General features: G+C 46.3%; 1 protein-coding gene across 1 annotated transcript in view; it reads right to left on the bottom strand.

The window, feature by feature from the left end:
• The window catches only part of XYLB (xylulokinase), a 738622-nt gene that overhangs the window by 546505 nt on the left and 172040 nt on the right, over positions 1 to 20077 (bottom strand). Inside the window, exon 9 of the mRNA XM_085632025.1 lies at positions 17784 to 17902. Within this exon, the coding sequence (XP_085488151.1) occupies positions 17784 to 17902 (119 nt within the window). The remainder of the gene's footprint in view (positions 1 to 17783; positions 17903 to 20077) is intronic.

The raw sequence follows: 20077 nt of genomic DNA, 5'->3' as shown, positions 1-20077 counted from the left end.
TGAGATATTAGACTCTTGCTTTGATGGTCTTGCCTCCATGATCATTCATTATAATTCGGTTTGTGTGATGGATTATAATTGACTGGGCTGTAGATATCTAGATGCTTTTTATTGGGGTGGTGAGAACTGTGGATGGGCAACCCATTCTGTGCAGTGGGATTTTCACATGACATACAGCAGGTTACAATTACATCGTTATTGAATTGGTCAACAAATTTGAAGGATCCATTTGTTGCAGATGAGCTCCTTAAACCCAAGGTAAACTCTGTCGACCAAATTCTGAAATTCATGCATTTATAGGTTTCAGCTGCTTGTATTCCACATGAGGCTCAGTCAACTTCTTAGAGCTCAGTGAATAGATTGGCATGGCGAGCAGTTGCTGGACTACCTATGCACTGTGGGCTCAGGTATGAGGCAAGTGAGCCAAACCCTTGCTTAGTAGGCTGCCATACATTGGCTATTTACAAGTCACAGCCATCCCGTTCATCTGCTGACCCTACACCACTGATAACAAACACTGACATTTTAGGGTGAGGGGGGTCTATTGTCACAACATAAGGATGGGTGTTTAAAATTGGTTTCAATGGAACTCAGACACAGTGAGATACAGCCTGTAAGCTTGGTCATTGAGTCCCAAAGCTGCAAGAGCTCCCAAGGATTAAGTAACCCAACTGGTGATTTTCAATGATGCTTGGACTTTGGACAGTAATTATAACATCCTTTCAACAGAATGTTTTCCTGGAAATGTGCTAAGTCTTGATAACATCAGTCACTATCTGATATTATTACTATGCCATTTGGTTTGGTAACCATTTTTTAGAAACTGTCATAGGTTGCGTAATCATAGGTTTTAGTCTAAATCTCCAGAACCCAGGAACTCGTCTGTGGCCAGACTCAGACCGCAGTATCATCACCCACAGTATCTGCAAGGTGTGGCCTGCAGGAATGGATATGAACTCTTTTCACTACTACTGTAAGCCTTCTTAGCAGCGGATGGCCTGTAACCGTACAACGTGTGTAACATCCATGATCTCAGTACCCACAGTCATGAAGCCAATCCATATGGATCCCGAGTACAGGACAGAACAAAACACCAATCAATTACCAAGGTACTGAAACGATTAAGGAGCTTCATCTGCTGATCTGTCCTTTTTACAGCACAGGACTCAAAATGTTCTTAACATGCAGTATTTGGCAAATTTTAAATAGAGAAGTGAGGTGAATGCCTGAATCTCATTTTAGAATACAATTTTTCTGAATTTGACCAAACAGAAGTCAAAAAGTATTTTAAATTATGAAATATGTGTGCATCTCACCTCCTCAAGGAGATAGAACAGAGGAAGAATGGTGGATCAAGACCCCCCTTTACAAGCAAATAGGGTGCAAAGAAGAAATTGGGCATACAGTGCTCCATTGCTCCCCAGCTAGTGGTGTGTTATATAAAAATCCATATGTACAGTAAGAGGGAGAACAGGATGGAGGAAAAGGAACATCAGTTTGGTAGGAAGAATGGTAGAAACACCTATGACACAGGGTAACAAGGAAAAGATGAGGCACAAAGTTGGGAGAGTGTGAAAACCAGGGGAGAAACGTAAGTCATCAAACACTGATGGGGGAGAAGGGAAAATGGAAGCTTGGTGAGGAAAAACAGATGATCATGCATGTAGTGGAATAGTAAAAGCTGTGAGATGATTCCAGGGGAGGCTCCTCTGCAATGGCGGAGGAGCGTCGTCCCACTGGCAGGGCCAGCAGCTAAAAAATAAAACAACATTTGATTATTGTTTTATTTTTAAGCAGCTGGCTCAGCCAGCGTGTACAGGAAGGGGCGGGGCTGGGGCATGGGAGGGGGTAGTAGGAGGAGTGCTAAGTGCACTCTCCAAGTGCACATGTGTGTTTGACCAGCGGTCTCAGGCCAACCAAAACACACAGGCGCACTTAGGTTTCTCCAGCCCGGCTGCATTGAGCAGTCGGGCTGGAGAAACCCCACAGACTACCTGGTCTGAGCAGGGCGTCTTTCTGGTCTGCTCAGAACAATCCTCGCGCTGCAGCGCGAGGAATGGACAAGAAGTCTGATGCAGCCCCAGTGCCTGCTGGGACACGAAGAGGAAGCGCCCAGCGCAATGCGAGACACATCCATCAACTTAAGATAAGTTTTATTTTATTTTAATTCCCCCCCTGTGCTCCTCCTCCTGCATTGCCCCCCCCCCGCTACCTTTTGTATGTGGCAGTCACCACTGGGTGATTCCGTTTCCAGTGTCGGGCTATGCAAGTCACCGTATTCATTCAGTCACATGCAGTAGAGGGTGTCGAATGCTGCATACAAGCGACCAATTATGTCAAATATTGGTAATGCTAACACGTCTGGCTTATATTTTAATGTATGTCTGTAATATACACAGTTAGGCACACGGTGTTGTCGATATTCCAATTATATAAAATTGTGAAATAAAAATGACTGCAGGAGCTACTTGCCAGAGTAAACCCATCTGTGATACTCTGTGTCCCTGTAAGGATGACATCAGCTTTCAGAACAGTCAGCTAAACCTGTCTGTAGCAGGCGCTATAAAGAAAAAGGCCACCGAAATCCAAAAGGACGGACATTTAAACTTTTGAGGGGGCAGGGGCATTTTCTACTGCAAGCTTTTATTTTTAAGGATCAAGGTCATAGACAGCCTAGCAGTCTGGTAGAAAAAGGCGTGCTTCAATCCAGCATGGTGATTACCTGCCAACACTCTCAAAGAAAAAGAAATTATGTTTTTCTGGAATTATGTCTTGGGTTTTTGCCACCTATCCTCGCCCTATTAGTATGAAATCCAAGAATTCATCTGTCCGGTCAGCTAATGAGGTATAGCATCTGCTGTGGGGTTTCTTTCATATATGGCAGCTCTTCCACAATCTAGCGAATTCTTGTGACTACATAATTGTTAGAAGGTGGTTCTGACCATCTGAGCCGCTCGTATTTTTTGCGTTTTGAACACCTATGTGTTGAGCTTTTACTGTGGGAGAGACTCATAAGTTGGGACTCACCCACAGTGAACTCATGATGAAAAGGATTGCATGTGTATTTTACCGGTGTCCCCCAGGCGCGAATAAGCCACTGCGCTGCAGCCAGAATAAGGGGCACCGGACTGATTTCATGCAGACACGTATGTACATGTGTGTGCACCAGTGTAAGGGCTGCGCAGGGGAGATTCCTAGCGGGCGCAGCCCAGGAGCAGCTACCAATTGAATGGTGAGGCAGGACTAATGCAGAACTGGATGGTGACATGGAATAGGCTTTCTACAATGGGAAGAAACATTTGAGGGAAAGTCAGTGTGCGTTACTGTTTTTATTCCATTATTCTCCTATGAGGATAGGGAGCACATGGGCTAGTTTTACTTTCCTAGGGCCTACAAATTCCAGACACACACCAAAGTCCACTGTCAGTTATGGGAAAAGAAGTATTCTGCAGAGTCCAAAGTCATATTTGTACTGCTTTTGGGTCATCCAGAAATGTCAGCTCATAACCAGGGCCTGGCTGGGGCTGACCCTGCCAGTCTGAATTAATGACCTTCCTCCCCAAGCTGTAGATTCAGAGGCCCAACCCTGCAAAACAAGCATTCCAAGGGCGAAGGCCTCCACTCCAAGAAGAGAGGATGGGTGGAGCTACAGGTTCATCCATCAGCAGCTGTCACCTGGTTCCAGGCACCAAGCTGCTCTGGAGAGAAGGCAGCGAGGGGGGAAGGGGCTCTCAGAGGCCATGTGGCATGAGACCCCTGAACGACGCCATTTTGAACAAACCCAGAGGCCTGGGCAGGAAGGAGGGAGCAGGGGCAGATAAGTGATGTGTCGCTGTGTGATAGGGCAAACAGAGACTTCCTGCCAGCCCCCTCCCCAATTCTTTAAAAGAGTTTGCACAGGAAGAGGAGCTCTCTCTGGGGTGTGGTCTTCTGAGGAAGACTCATGCTGCACCATGGGCAGTTGGAAGGAAGAACCCCTGACTGTCCCAGGATGCAGACTTGCGCCAGGAAGGGAGTCCAGGACCAGTGAGCAGAAGCCTGGGCCTCTGAGCAAGGAGAAGAGAGGCCCAGGAAGAGAGCCAGGCGAAAGGCTGGCGCAGGGAGCCAGTGAAGACAGCTCCCTGCTGAATTCTCCCTCCTTGAGACTAGGAGGATGAAGGAAAGGGTTGCCAGTGGCTGGGGAGCACCACCAGGAGCAAGAAGAGGTGAAAATGGCACAGATCGGTACCCTGGAGGCTGAGATATGCCCCCAGAAGATAGGTGACCTTTAACCTCTGAGGAGATCGACGATGAAGCGCGTGGGGCTCCGCCGCCGGTCTTACATGTGCCCCGAGGTGGGTCAGGTCCCGGGGGCTGCCCCCAACATTAAGCAAAGCCGGGGAGTGCATTGCGCTCCCAGTGAAGTGGCCCAACCGTGGTGCCAGGAGCCCACCCTGCCCCCCCGGCGATGACGGAGGTTGAAGCAGTGTGACCCCTGGGGGCCCAGGCCCGACGTGAAGAGGAGGACGGGGAGTGCCACAGCACTCCCCGAGGCCCCACTGGACTGGGTGGAGACTCCGTGTCTGCCCGCTGGAGCGGGCAGACCGAAAGTGACTTTCCGGCTCCCGCGGCCACACCAGAGGGTGCGGGCCGGGCAGGGAACCAGCAGGGGTGGGCTCCCCTGGTGGCTCTCCAACGAAGGAGAAGCGCGGGGCCCGGGTGTTATCTTGCTCCCACAAAATGGCCAGAGCAGGCAGGGGTGTGCTCCCTGAGCTGCATTACTCACCTGGGGGTCCGTGTGGGACCGGGTCCCCCACCGAAGCCTGCAAATACGGGTTAGGCCGCCGGGGCAGCGCGGCTCTCCCCGGAGCAGCATGGGAGCCGCTGCTATAATATGCACGGCAAGGAACACAGAGCGCCACATAATGCCTTACAAGGCATGGGAAAATCTACTGTCTTTGGTGCCTGGTGGCCCCGAGAGGAGGGGGGTCACCCCCATTTGCTGGAAATGTGCAGGGGGAGCTGCAGGAACAGCGCAGTCTCTCCCAGCACAAATATGAAAAGTCCCTCCCTAAGTCTCTGGGGACTTACAAAGAATAACCCCTCAAGGACTCATCACAGGTGTCAACAGCATCCTGTGGCTGGAATTTTGGTCTTCAGCTGGGGGTGCGTTAAGGATGGTGCCAAGGAGTGAAATGTGAAGGGCTGAGCTTGGGGATGTCTGGAAGAGGGCATCCCCTGGAAGCAAAGAGGTGTAATTGCACCAGTACTGCGTTTACTAATGTTATTTCTTTTTAGAGGGACTGAAAGTCACATGTGTTATGTGAAGTACCAGTGTAAGGTGGAGTCATAAGCAAAGTGAGGTTATGTTGCCAGACATACCTGCTACGGTGTCTGGCGGTAAATGCTTAATCATGTGATTTTGCTTGGGATTCCTTTTAGAGGCTGTGATTGCAATGCATTACAACTGTTATCAACTGTTATCAGCTATGAAAAGTACCTCATTTAAAGTGATGCCCAAACATGTATTCTTGCTAATGCGTTAGGGGAGGAACAACCCAGACTGTTAGCCACAAGATGTACAGGTGTATATTGTGTGGTCAGTTCAAGATGCTCAGTCAGGGCTATGTGTCCCCAGGGCAGGGGTACCTATTTTTAATGCTTGTTGAGATGATGGGGTGGGTCGCCACTGGGATGGTGCCAGTTGGCAAGGCCCTCGCTCCAGGCTGTGTCAACCCTCTGCATTAGGGTGCAAGATGATGTGCATACATGGGAGTGGTGGTACTAGACCCCACCCCCCCTGTGGGAGGGGTGGGGATGTTATGCAATGTCACAAAGTAATTCCATCAGCTTATGTATATTTGTAAATTGGTGCATAGTATTGAGTACTGTTATAAAGCAAAATACAGACTGGACAATTAATTATTGAGTGTTATTTCTGCGAACCTGTAATGGCGACTACTAGCCCACACCACCTCCCTTGAGTAAGCCTTAGACTGCTCTGCAACGCTACCCTCTGAGAGTCAGGCGCTACACTAGGGTGTTTGGTTCCCAGTGAAGGACAAATGTGACATGTTATTTGTGCAGGCCTCACAGATACTGCCTTGTTTTCCAACAATAATAGTGTAACTTCTTTAAGTTGAAACGAAGACGGCTTATGTGATTCTATACCAGGTTTCCGAGTCCAGCATAAATCAGAATAAGGCCTGAGAAATTACGAAAAAGGATCCAGGGATTTTTAAGGACAGAAACTGAAAATTAAAAGGCCTCATGAGGGTATAATAATCAAGTCAGTGCAATCAATCATTTCCAGACTTAACTTATAACATATGTTAACTTTACTTGTAAAAGACGAGGAGAGAGAGAGAGAGAGAGAGATAGAGTGTGTGTGTGGGCATGCATAACACCTGCTGTGAGTGCTTAATCAGTGCCCATAGTTTGGGTAAACCATGATAGAACCAGAACACTATCTTTGTGAGGACCGGTGCTTCAGGCGGACCGGTCCCGGTAGTGTGTTTAAGTACTTTCGAGTGAGTGTATCAAAAAACTAAAAGTGCAGTTATATTTGCTTGGATCTGCTTTATAACCTACCCTACTATCAAAGCACATGTGAACTTAGAATAGTAAATACACACTTCATTACGGTCGATGGTCAGTCCTCATATTAATATGTGTATGTGTGTGTGTGTGTGTGTGTGTGTGCGTGCGTGCATGTGTGTGTGTGTGTGTGCATCTCTTTCTTTATCACGGGACGCTGAACTACAGTGGCTCAGTCTTTTGGTCAAATCATCTCATGACATCAATCGTCCCTTGACATCAGATAAGGAAATTCCCTTCATGCAAAACTTACCCTCCCTAGGTCTCGCTCACAACTCTCCTCTACTCCCCCTTGGCCTCCTTCAAGTTACATGAATTGCTTCAGCGTCAAAACATCTTGGCTCATGTTTATTTGGAAGCTGTGCCCCACCTAAGCTCAAAGTACTGGTATCTCTGATATATTGATGTTACTGTCATTCAAACCGCCCCTGACACTTTGTACTACCACACCACACTCCAGACCCTCTGCACCTGACACAGTTAAGACGATCCAAGTGCCCTGACTGCATTTCCTTCAAAGTCATTGCATTTGTTGATGTGTCCCTCCACTGGCATTCCAATGCTAGTGATTTTGCACTGACACTCTTGCTCCATTAGCCTATGCTCCCAATATTCTACGCCATTAAAAGTTTTGTTTTCTCTTTAGTCAGTCTCCCCAAATAGCACAACAGTTCATTTATTCATCACAGAAGTTCCACCAACCTCCATTGATAATTCAACCCCCCAGTCATCACCCCAAATGAACCAAATTATTCATCAGCAAATTAGGGGCTGACGGTGGCAATCCTCCCGCCATCAGAATGAGATTTACCTACCCCCAAATTAGGATGGCGGTGGGAATCACAATGGTTTTGTGGCGGACAGAAAGTCTGTCCACCATGGTTCCGCAAGGCGGTCCTTTTCCGCCCACCTTGCGGAACCCGGAACAAGGGCAACATTGCGGCGGTGCCATGCAGGCACCGCCGTAGTGATTATGATATGCCCTTCTGCCTGACTTTTTGCTGTGGATAACCCGCCCCAAAAAGATAGGCGGACACTGGCTTTGGGGGCCCGTTGCGGGCCCCCTCTGTGGGATGGTGCAGGGGTGCACTGGGGGGGGTACCCATGGTACCCCCCTGCAGTTCCATGCACCAAGTGGCAGGCACCGCGGGTTCTTTCCTGTCTTTCCCAGTGCTCTGGCAACCTTCAGAACCTGCAGATGACTACAGAACTGTGATAAATGCATCCACAAATTTACAATGTGCGAATTAACACTAGTGTTTTTCCAGGTGTCACCTTACCACAGCTGGTATCATGTTTCTCATGGTAATCACATCGACAAAAATTGCACTCGAATAGGGCGAGGATGTCACAAAATTGTAGAGTAAATTCTATTACCCATTTCACAGTGTCACAAAGAAGAGATCTAATTAAGATACGGACACATAGAGACAACAGCCACAGTGACCCACTCACAAGTTGGTAAATGCACAAAATATTTCTGCACCCATATTAGCCTGGGATCCTAGAGCTATTGATCATAACACCCCCAGAAATCTATACATAGGGGACGCGCCTCAAAATGCGCTTCAGATCTCCGCGGCACGGGACGCGCTTTTGTTTTCTCTGCCTGCCAGCATCTTCACAGGGGACACCAAGTCCCAGAGACCCTCACTCCCTGGAGGGAGGAGACACGAACATTCTCGCACTCAAAACGCGCTTCAGATCTCCGCGGCGCGGGACGCGCCTTTGTTTGATTTGTCTGCCAGCATCTTCACAGGGGACACCAAGTCCCAGAGACCCTCACTCCCTGGTGGGAGGAGACACGAACATTCTCGCGCTCAAAACGCGCCTCAGATCTACGCGGCGTGGGACGCGCCTTTGTTTGCTCTGCCTGCCAGCATCTTCACAGGGGACACCAAGTCCCAGTGACCCTCACTCCCTGGAGGGAGGAGACACGAACATTCTCGCACTCAAAACGCGCTTCAGATCTCCGCGACGCGGGACGCGCACAAGCGAAGCCCGGGCCAAGGGCGGGCCCGTCACTGTCCGGAGGTGGCTGGGCTGGGCTCACTCTCTTATTTCCACATGCCAGTAAGTCGAAGACATGTAAGAGATATTGTGATTACAAGATCGCCTTGTTAAAAGCATTGAGAGACAAATGAATTATTTTTCGCATTATTAAGGGGCTTAAAGAATCTAACTGTATTGTCATCTTGTTTCTGCATTTTTGGCTCATCGCATATTTCTGGTGTCACAATGGGGAAGCGGAAAATCATGGAGGGGGCTGGGGGTGGAAATGGCTCTAACACCTCTGTGGGGAAGACAAAAAAGGCCAGAAAGACCCCCAAAAATGCTGCTGACAATTGTGTTATGGATCGGATAGACACTCTTGTGAGAGAATGTGAGGACCTCCTGACTGATAAGCCCTCCGCTCCCTCCTTATTAGCAGCCAACATAAAAGCTGGCTCGTCAACTATTATACCATCAATGTTTAAAAAATCTTTATGCAACCCCGACAAGCAATTAGTCAAGTCTTTGGGCCACAAACAATCTGTAGCTATCGCCCCAGATCGACAGGTTGATCTTTCAAGTCCAACCATGAGCCAATCAGACATCCAAATACCCTGTTCAAACAGACTTTCCCACTATAACTCCGGTGGAAATTATGGCTCCCATCTTGCCTTCCCAAATCCATCCTAATGGGAGCTGCTTCTGCAAATGTTCTGATAATAATCAAAAAAGATCAAAATTGTCCAGTCCCTTAAGGCTGAAATTGAGTCCTTAAAAAATATGATCACAGAGCTCAACTCTCTAGTTAGGTCTCTTCCACTGGCTTATCATTCAAATCAGCATCTGATTACCCCACAGTGCCCTTCTAGTATAATATCTAGCACTGGTAAAGAGAGTGAAGGGCCAGGAATGGCACACGTCAACGCGCCTCATCGCGTGCATGAAAATAAACGTAATGCTTACAAGACACCTCAAGCCTCTTGTACTAATAACTCCTCTGAGAATCATCCTCAAGTCAACAAACATTCTATGTTTAGGAGTACTATGTCATTACCTGACCCTCAAATTCACTCAAGATCACGGGTTCCAATGACTTCTCTACCTCCTCCTAACCATAGGGACCAAACGAAAGCATTCCATTCTGTCTTTATGGTTAATGTCCCTAAACTTAATTCCATCCATTGTGTCGAGAGTAAAGAATCGTTAGTGAATAAGTCTATCCATTGGCTAAGACATGTCAGAGGTTGTCGCTCTATCATACGGGAGGACATATTAAGAGCAAGCACACGTCCATCTGCAAATGGGGTGAATGACAATATCGAATTAACTCTGTCAAACGTAGTTTTGGCAGATAATTTGATAGAGCTGAAGTATTGTACGTCTTCCCCTGAGTCATCTTCGATACAGATCAGGCGTTGTCCACCTATAGTCGAGAATAGAGTTGTTTCCCAACAAGAACTTTTAGTGTGTGACCCTCCCTCATCATTGACCCAAATTGACTGACTACCTAACAACCCTGTCCAGATCATAAGGCTGAATGCATATTCTTATAAGGACAAAGCTTTCTCGCCGAGTCCCTCTCATTTCTTTTCGCATCGGACACCGCACATGGCAAGGAGGGGGATGCGAAGGGCCCATTTCTAATCCACATGCTCCAAAGAACTTATCGCTGGACCTTAAATCATTAGGGGGATCTACCCCATGTGTTATCTCTTTGGTCTCCCCAAATACACCTCAGGTGGATCAGATACTCTTAGGCCATGACCAACTAAAAACTTATTCTATGATATCTACAAAGGATACAGTTACCGACGTATCTGAATCTGAGCAGCGTAATATTCCTCTCAAGATACTCTCTTGGAACGTCACAGGGCTTAAGAGTAAAGTCTCAGTGCCCCATTGGAACAGTTTAGTCGACGATCACCACCTTTGTATCTTTCAGGAAACCTGGAGTCTGATCCCACTTCATAAGTCAGGCTACACCACCTTTTTTACTCCAGCGGTTCATGCTGGTAAGGGGCATCCATCTGGCGGGCTGATTGTGTGGGTCAGTATTGACCTGGGGTGGACAGTAAAACAAAATATAGTCCCTTCCCAAGACATTTTGTGGCTCACCATAAAAGAGCCAAAGGGTGGGGAAACCCTTGAACTTTTTAATGTCTATGCAAGAGGGATGACTGGGGGTAAGATTTCGCCTACTCTTTCACTTCCCCTGGAAAAACTAAGCAGCTGCCATGCACTTGCGAAAATTATGGTAGCAGGAGATCTCAATTGTACCTTCGAACCTCTAGGTTCGGACGACCTCTTGGGGACAACAGACGAAGACCTCCAATGGGGAATAACAAGATAATCTCCTTGTCTCAATTACCGGAGAAATTTAACTTGCGAAAAATCAGATGGAGAGGGGGAAAAACCGAAGAAATTCAGGCAACAGCAAGCAAATTTATGTCAGAACGTGAACAACAAGAGGACGGAGACCACGTAAAACACTGGGAAAACCTGGTTGAGGTTTTAATTCAAAAGCATTCTTCTCCCCCAGCCACACAAAAAAAAAAAAACCTTAAAAGAACCTTGGTTCACCGAAGAACAAAGACTGGAAAAAAAAGAATATCCAGGGAGCAACGGTACGTCCATATGTCCAAAAACCATGGAATTAAACCAAACCATACTCTGCTAAGGAGTTTGAGGAAGAACTATCGTAAAAAGCTGTGGGCGGCAAAGGCCAAATATAAAGAATCAATATGGCTAAAACTTTTTTCAGCCAGCAAAAAGCAAAACTCTCGGGATTTCTGGGGAATTATTAAAAATTTGAACAAAGGTGAAGAGATGTCTCAAGATCCCGGCATCACTGCCGAAGGCTGGGAAGCCCATGTAAGGAACCTTTATGCATCAAAGGATACTACCTCATTTAACGTAATGTTACGGTCAACAAAAGCAACGGATTCAGGTAACCAAGTGGGCTCCCAGGAAAGTTTAAATAAGCCTAATGACCTGGACAAGAAAAAACAGGACTGCGACCAGCCTGTACTGACATCCTGCAAAAGTGTAAAAAAACTTATACAGAAATTAAAACCCGAGGGCGCATCTGGTCCAAACGGACTACCGACAGCCGTATTCAAACTAAACGAGGACTTCTGGTCCAACCACCTAACAGCTTTGTTTAACCAAATCTTTATCTTTGGCTGTACGCCAACATCGTGGAAAGGAAACATCATCCACCCCATCTACAAAAAGGGCAACAGAAGAAACCCAGGTAACTATAGGCTGATCTCTCTTATAGATGTAGAAGGAAAACTGTACGCCTCATGTCTCTTAGAGCAGGTTCAAGAATGGGTAGAAAATACCAACTTACTTCCCAATTTTCAAATCGGCTTTAGACAGGGGATGGGGACAACAACAAACCTGACGACATTGGCCCTGCTAATGGAGAGAGCTGAGAAAAAGAACCAACGATTGTTTGGGTGTTTTATAGACATAAGAGCAGCCTTCGATCGAGTGAGCCGGTCAAGACTATGGGAAAAGCTCAAAGACTGGGGGATGCCCAGGACGCTACTAAATGCAATAATCCGCCTATACACTGATACATGGGCAAGGGTTAAACTAGGCCGGGGTCTGAGCCTAAAATCAAAAATCAAAACTCAGGACGGCCTAAAACAAGGTTGTGTCCTGGCCCCGTGCCTATTCAACCTGTTTTTAGCAGATTTAGGTAGCATCTAGGACAAATAAACAGCCATGCACCTAAACTTGGGAACGACTACATTCCAATTCTACAGTTTGCTGACGATATTGTTGTACTAAGTAAAACCCCAATAGGCTTACAACGCCTAATTACCAACCTTCAATCTTATTTAGAACAAGGAAAAGTGGAACTAAATAGGGAAAAAACAAAAATACTGCGGCTAGTTGAGCACAAGAAGATCAAATTTACATGGATGATTGACAAGTCAGTACTGGAAGAACAGAACCATTACCGGTACCTAGGCGTGACGATTGGGAAAGGCAACTCAAAAAAAGAACACACTCTGACTATAAAAGCGAAGTACCAAACATTGATTTATGCATATAGGCAGCTCCAACAAAAAATGGGGGGTCCCAATCTCACCCACCTCCTTAGGGTAATGTCTGCCCAAATTCAACCTACATTATCATACGGACTAGTAACTTGGCTCGGAGGCGAGGCCAAAATTTTAAATGAATTACAGAGTAAAATCTACAAATCTGTGTTCGAACTGCCTAAATCAGCCTCTGCGGCTCAAATCCGTCTCTAAATTGGTTTACAAAACCAACATCTACGTTCAATGTCAAGGTTTGTAAAATGGTGTCATAAACTTCGGCTAGCCCCACCTAAGTCCATGGATCACGTTTGTTGGCAAGAGATAAGCACCCAAGATAGAGAGCCTACCGGAAACTCTTGGGCAACCTACTTGAATTTCAGCTTGCACAAACTAGAACTCTTAGACATCTGGAACAAAGAAATAGACCATGTCTCTTTCTGTAAAATAGCCAACAGAGTGGCAAAAAACAAATCTTTACTAAAGGATAAAAAAATACTGGCTACTCGACGCCACGCTTGGACCGTGATTTCTTCCTACTCTTATCAGAAACCGCAGATCTACTTAGCAACACACTTTAGTCAATACTTAAAAAAAACTTTCATTGACTACCGACTGGGCCTGCATTACTCAAAAGACTTAAGACCGTCTTGGAAACATCAGAACGATCGTCTCCAATGTAGACTATGCGGATATCACAACGAAACTCTAATTCACCTGTTTTGCGTGTGCCCAGCGTTAATGACACTGAGAAGGAAATACTTACAAGCTACTTTTCTTAACTTGAACATAAAAACATGCCGGCAAGCGATAATAACTTGGTTGAGTGGCTCTTCTCTAATTCTTGCATGCCGGGGACTTAAATTTATGACAGAAGCAAAAAAACTATTCCCGGGCAAATGAGTAGCTCTACATTATAATTAAAAAGGATCACAGGGATTAAGGCCGGACGTTCCACCATGTGACTACAGCTCAAAACGCGTTAGACTAAGAACCCAAAAATATAATCTTTCGGGGACTTTGCGATATGGGCTTAAAAAAATATATATATAAAAAATAAAAAAATAATAATAATAACAGAGATAAATCAAGTAATTTATGAATGCAAGTTTTATAATAGTTTTTATACTAAATGTGGATTGTAATAATTTTCATTAATTACGCAATAAAATTGAATTGAATTGAATTGAATTGAAATTGACTTGAATTGAATTGAACCTCCAATGGGGAATACCTTTCTTAGACCTAGTACCCATCAAGAAGTGGACCCAGGTGGCTATCCAAATTAATGCAATTACTGTAGAATTTGGTCTGAGGGCACTGAATGGTAGAGTTCCATCTGACCCTTTAGGAGCTCATACTTATAACAGAGTAGGATCTACCTCACGTATTGATTATATCCTACTGGACATCCGCCTTTGGACTGCATCCACTGATATGGTAATTGGCTCCACAGTGGATAGTGATCATAACTCCCTGTCCTGTTGCTTACAGAATTCTTGGTTACGGCCCGACCGAGTCCTAAGTACTGATCCTATTTTAGCCACCAAAGATGTTGTCCCCTCCAACTCTGGTAGGTTCTTGAAGTGGACGAAGGTTGTAGGGCAAGACTTTAAAATTAGTCTATCTTTGAAATCCTGACGACCAGAACCAGGGAACTGGAAGCAGTTGTAAGAGACTCAGCAGTAACATCTAAGGCAACCTCTATTTACGATGCTACCATCAGTCAGAGGAATCACACTGGCAGGCACTCAAAGATGCTTGCAACCCAAGGGACTCCGCAATTTTTTGGAACCTAATTAAAGTTGTTGATTCTAAAGGCACTGTCCCAATACCCAACCATATCACTAGTCGAGAATGGCATGCCCACTTCTCTGGACTATACTCATGTCAGGATCCCTCGGATAACCAGCAGACCACGAAGAGTTTAAACCATCCTCACTCTGCCGATGATGCCATATCTTTTAACATCACCGAAATTGTAGAAGCAATTAATCGTATCGTTCCTGCCAAAGCAGCAGGACCGGATGGCATTCCAGGGGACTTACTGTGATTAGATCCAGTTAGATGGGCTAATTACATCCTGCTTTTGCTCAATTCAATTGTAAAGGGCGCACTGGTCCCAGACTCCTGGAAAGGAGCTGAAGTAGTTCCAATATACAAAAAAGGGAATAGGGAGGACCCTACCAACTACAGGCCTATTAGCCTGATTGATGTTATCCAAAAGGTGGTTGGCAGGGTTCTCCTACACAGGATTCAGGACTGGATAGATGATGGCAACATCATCTCCCAATACCAACCAGGGTTCAGAAGGAACACTGGGACCATTGACCAGGTGTTCCGCTTGCTCCTTATTTATTGGAAAGTGGTAGCGATTGCAGTTTATATCTTGCCTTCATCGATCTTAAGACCGCGTTTGACTTGGTACCCAGGGGGAACTTGTGGGCAGTTTTGGCAGAAATGGGCACCCCGTCACAAGTTTTGAACCTACTGATTTCTCTACACGAGGATAATTATGCTCGTGTAAGATGGGGCGCCCAGGGCCAAGTCACCGATAGGATCATCGTCAGTAGGGGGGTCCACCAAGGGTGCGTCATGGCTCCCACCCTATTCTCATTGTATGTGAATGGGGTGGTTGACTTTTTGGGGAAAGATCCTGCCGACGCACCCACTTTGGCTGGTGAAAAAATTGCGACCCTCCTATTTGCCGTCGACACATTGCTCTTCTCCAAAACTCTAGCTGGTCTCCAGAAGCTGTTAGACCGATTCGATCTTTTTTGCACAAACCGTGGTTTGAAGATAAACACTACAAAACGAAGTTTATGGCCTTTAATTCTTGTAAACACCTTAGAACTAGCCTCGCTCTAGATGGAACCCAGCTAGAGAGAGTCAAAACCTTCGACTATTTGGGGGTTAGACTCTCTGACAAGATGAATTGGAGATTTCATCTGGACAAAATGCTATTAAATCATAAGCGAGTGACAGGAGCTATCAGGAAAGCACAAAGCCTATCACTAAGCAAACCGGTTGCTCCTGCCCTGGCAGTCTATGAGAGCAAAGCAGTGAGCTCGGCCCTATATGGTGCGGAGCTCTGGGGCTTTGACAATACAGATGATATTTCTAAATCCGAACACAAATTCTATAGAGAGCTAGTTTCACTCCCCATCAGCACCCCCTGAAACCCTTTTATATGACATGGGCAGGCGCTCTTTTAGTGATATCGCCAGGTCCCATCCCCTGTTTTTTTGGGCACATCTACGGCGGACACAGGAGCCTTCTGGATATGCAGCTGCACTTTCAGAGGTACTGTTACTGGATACGGGCAACAAAGTTAAATGGTTGGCGAATCTCAAGAAATTGCTGACTGATTTAGGGCTGTCCGGGGCATGGGCAAGCCAGATCCCTCCCTCAAAAGAGGATCTAAAATTGCTTTATTGGAACTGGGTAGCCGAACGGGAATTGAGAACCCTCCATCTGGGGAAACTAACTGAGGAGTACCTTTCACACAAACAATATAGCTGTCTTGAACCATACATGGACTTCATTCAAGTGCCAAGAGACAGAACCTTGTATATCCAATTCAGATTAGGTTCCCTACCCTTAAACTCGTTCATAGCTAAATGGAATACACCAAAATCCCCCTCACAATCATGCCCATGCTGCCCTGCCCCGGAGGAAAGTATTGCCCATTTCCTTTTTGCCTGCCCCGCATACAAATTGGCAAGGGCCAGATGGTTAAAACCAGTTTGCAGAAACCTTGGGACAACCAAGCATCTAGTCGCCCTCCGAATTTTAAAAACAGACGGTACTCCTTCGCTGGTCTGCGGGGTGGCCAAGTTCTTAGGCTGTGCATGGAATAAACGCCAAAACAAAATCATTTAAAAAAAAAAGTTCTGTGAAGTGATTTTGTTTTACTCCTAAACTGGAATTATTTGTATGTGCTGTTTTATTATTTTGTGATGCAATGCTTACAGATGAAGCAATCTGGCTAATAATTTTTAAACTTACACTTAATTTCTTTTTCTTCGATACAATTGTTGCGTTTTATGTTCAAAGATGCAGAATGAATCTTTTTTTAAATTACATCTAATGAACAAATTCATTTTTAAATTTTTTAACTCTTAAATTTTATACTAATGGCAATAAGAAGGAGAATGACCTGCTCATATCTAGATGCTTTGCCATTCAACAAGCCAGATGAATGTATGTAGTTATCTCATGTATTGCCCATTAGGATTTACGACAGCACAATTCACTTTATGTTTTTTTACATGAGGCAGGTTTTGTTGCCTATTATGTCCGGCGTATTACACCGGGGCATTTAATAATATCCTGTACTATCCACATTCATTTTAGACTATGTAGTCACCTTATGTATTCTTCACAGGGACATATGATAGCACAATGCACTTTCTGTATCTACATGATATAGGGTACCCCGACTAATTTGTACTGTACCCCATATTGGGATATGCACTAGCACTTTTTGTATATAAAAGTTATAGGCTACTTTGAACAATAGCATTATATATCATGCAAACCTGTACTGTATTTTGCTCTATTTTAGTGTGTATGATTTCATGCTGTTTCAAATCCGCCTTTATATTCTCCTTCTCTTTTAAATTGTGATGGTTGTTTTGTTTTTAGAATGCTTTTATGGTGGTATATTTTGCATCGAATAAAGCTTGCTTTGACTTTGACTTTGACTATACATAGCTGAACTGACAGTAGTATACTAGCAGCTATTGGCCCCTATGAGTCTGGCATTTGGTTTGTTAATACAACCATGAGTTCCGGTAAAAACAGTTGTCTGCAAGGGCACAGTCGCCCTCCGTTCAAATTGGACAACATTTCCAGCAGGAACAGGATCTTCCTGAAGAGAGACCGCTACACATACTAGTGGTGAGAGCCAGGTACGCACTACGCAGTCATATTGCGCACTTGCTACACAACTCTATGGTGTCCCACTACTGCGAAATACACAAAGCAGTTCTTCTAAAGCTTCTTACCAACCTCAAGCTGCATATTAAAAAAGTTTAGCAATAATTTGATATTATGCCTTTTCTAGCCACAAATCGTGAGCATGTTGGGCTACAGGTGATGCTTATTCTATAGTTTAGAATACACAATTTAGTTTTCGATGCATGTGGGTTTCCTACTTACCAAAACAGTACTGGAGGGTACGGCCGGTCCAAGTCTCGCTTCCAGGCCCTCTGCACAAGCGCGTAGACAATCCTGTGACCACACTTTCTCATGAATTTTCAATAAATTCATCCCAGATCCTGCAAGTACACAGCACAGCAGCTCACAGGTGTGTAAGGACGAAAACAAATGCAAAGGGTAAAATAGGTATGGGTCAACCTGAAAAGAATTTGTCTACTTAGAAAAATTCGTCAGTGTTCATTTTTGGTGCTGTAAACGTCTTTTAAGTAGCAAACATAACATAGCGTGAGTGTATGTAAATTACACTTGTTATCCGACAAAATGGAATTCATTCTATTTCCCTCAGAAGGATGAAAGGCTGGATGGGCATACCAAGATGAAAACCTATGACCACAAGATCAAATACACATTCAAGGAGAAGACGCCTTAGGCTACCAAGCCACCAGAACTAGCACTGAGTGTAAAACATGGGAAGTGCAACGAAAATAACCAGTAATCTAGGAGTACAGTTTCGACAATGCAGTACCATTTGGGGGTTACGGCCCTCCACACTCGAATTACGGCTGCCTATTACTACCTCACCAGAATTTTAAGGGTCCAATTTCCCTGCTTGCATTATGACCTTCGGTTCTAGTCCCTAATTATTGGTTTTTTTCGCATGGAGGCTAGTCTATCCCAAAATGTGCCAATATGTCATACATTTCAATGGTATTAGGGCAATTCTGCACTAGTATTTTTAGATAACGGAGCTTGCACTTCTGCCAGCTCAATGTTCCACCAACATCTCCTGGCAAGTGCAAAAAATTACTTTTGCAATGAATAACCGATGCAAAAACAACATTTTGCCGCAGTGGGACCGTCAAATGGGTGGAAATGTAGGTGTGAAATTGTTCATGTGCAATATTTGCATCCCACTAATCTGTGCAAAACTGCACCAGCATCAATGCAATCCAAGGGCCTTTTAAACCGTAATCACTGCGCCAACTCGTGCTGCCGGGCCGCCCCGAGACGCGTTCACGGACCGTTCACCTGCACTACCTGCAAATTCACCTGCCTCCGTCCCTGCACCACGCCCGCCAAGCCAAACTCCAGCAGCGACCTCAATTGCATCCTGCTCAACACCCGCTCCGTCCACAGACACGCCGTGGAACTCTGGAACCTCCTCGACACAACATCACCAGACATCGCCTTCTTCACCGAAACATGGATGAACGCCTCCTCAGCCCCCGACATCGCCATCGCCATCCCGGATGGATACAAGATCATCAGGAGGGACCGCGTCAACCAGACCGGAGGAGGCATCGCCATCGTCCACAAGAACACCATCCGCATCACGACCGATGCCGACGACACCTTCACCACCGCCGAACACCTCCACTTCCAGATTCACACCGACCCAAAGACGACCCTCAGAGGCACCCTCATCTACAGACCCCCGGGACCACGCACGCAATTCAGCGAAGACATCACAGACTTCATAAGCCCACACGCCCTCCCCTCCGCTGAATACATCCTCCTAGGGGGCCTCAACTTCCACCTGGAGAACAACAAGGACCGCAACACCGCCACCCTGCTGGACAACCTCGCCAACCTCGGGCTCAAGCAACTGGTCAACACCCCCACCCACTACGCCGGCCACACGCTTGATCCCGTCTTCTCATCCAGCAAGCACATCACCTTCAGCCACTCCACCGGACTCCACTGGACCGACCACAGCTGCGTCCACTTCGACTTCAGAAAAACCACAACCCACCACCACCCGCATCAGGTTCCTCACAGGAGCTGGAGCAAGATCACCGCCGACCAGCTCACCACCGCCCTCAACCAGAACCCACCTGCCAGCACATCAGACTCCAACGAAGCAGCCCGCAACTTCACGCAGTGGCTGACCGCCTGCGCAGACGACCTCGCACCACTGAAGAACCCTCCCAGCAGACCCAGAAGCATGAAAGCCCCCTGGTTCACCGACGTTCTTCCACCGCAAGATTGCCGACATCCACAACAGTTTCGGCGCACCATCCTCGCACCCAACCACCGAACCAACGCACCCCACCGCCACCCTCCGCACCTGGACCACGGTGACCACCGAAGACACAGCCCGCACGATGAACACCATCCACTCCGGCTCTCCAACGACCCCTGCCCCCACCACGTCCTTAACAAGGCCGACTCCACCATCGCACCCCAACTCCATCAACACCTCCTTCAACACTGCCACCTTCCCAGAGAGCTGGAAGCATGCCGAGCTCAGCGCCCTACTGAAGAAACCAACAGCGGACCCCACCGACCTCAAA

This window comes from Triturus cristatus, chromosome 10, assembly GCF_964204655.1.
Source record: "Triturus cristatus chromosome 10, aTriCri1.1, whole genome shotgun sequence".
Taxonomy (NCBI): Eukaryota; Metazoa; Chordata; class Amphibia; order Caudata; family Salamandridae; genus Triturus; species Triturus cristatus.
Note: the sequence above shows the minus strand (reverse complement) of the source record. Positions and strands in the feature narration are given on the sequence as shown.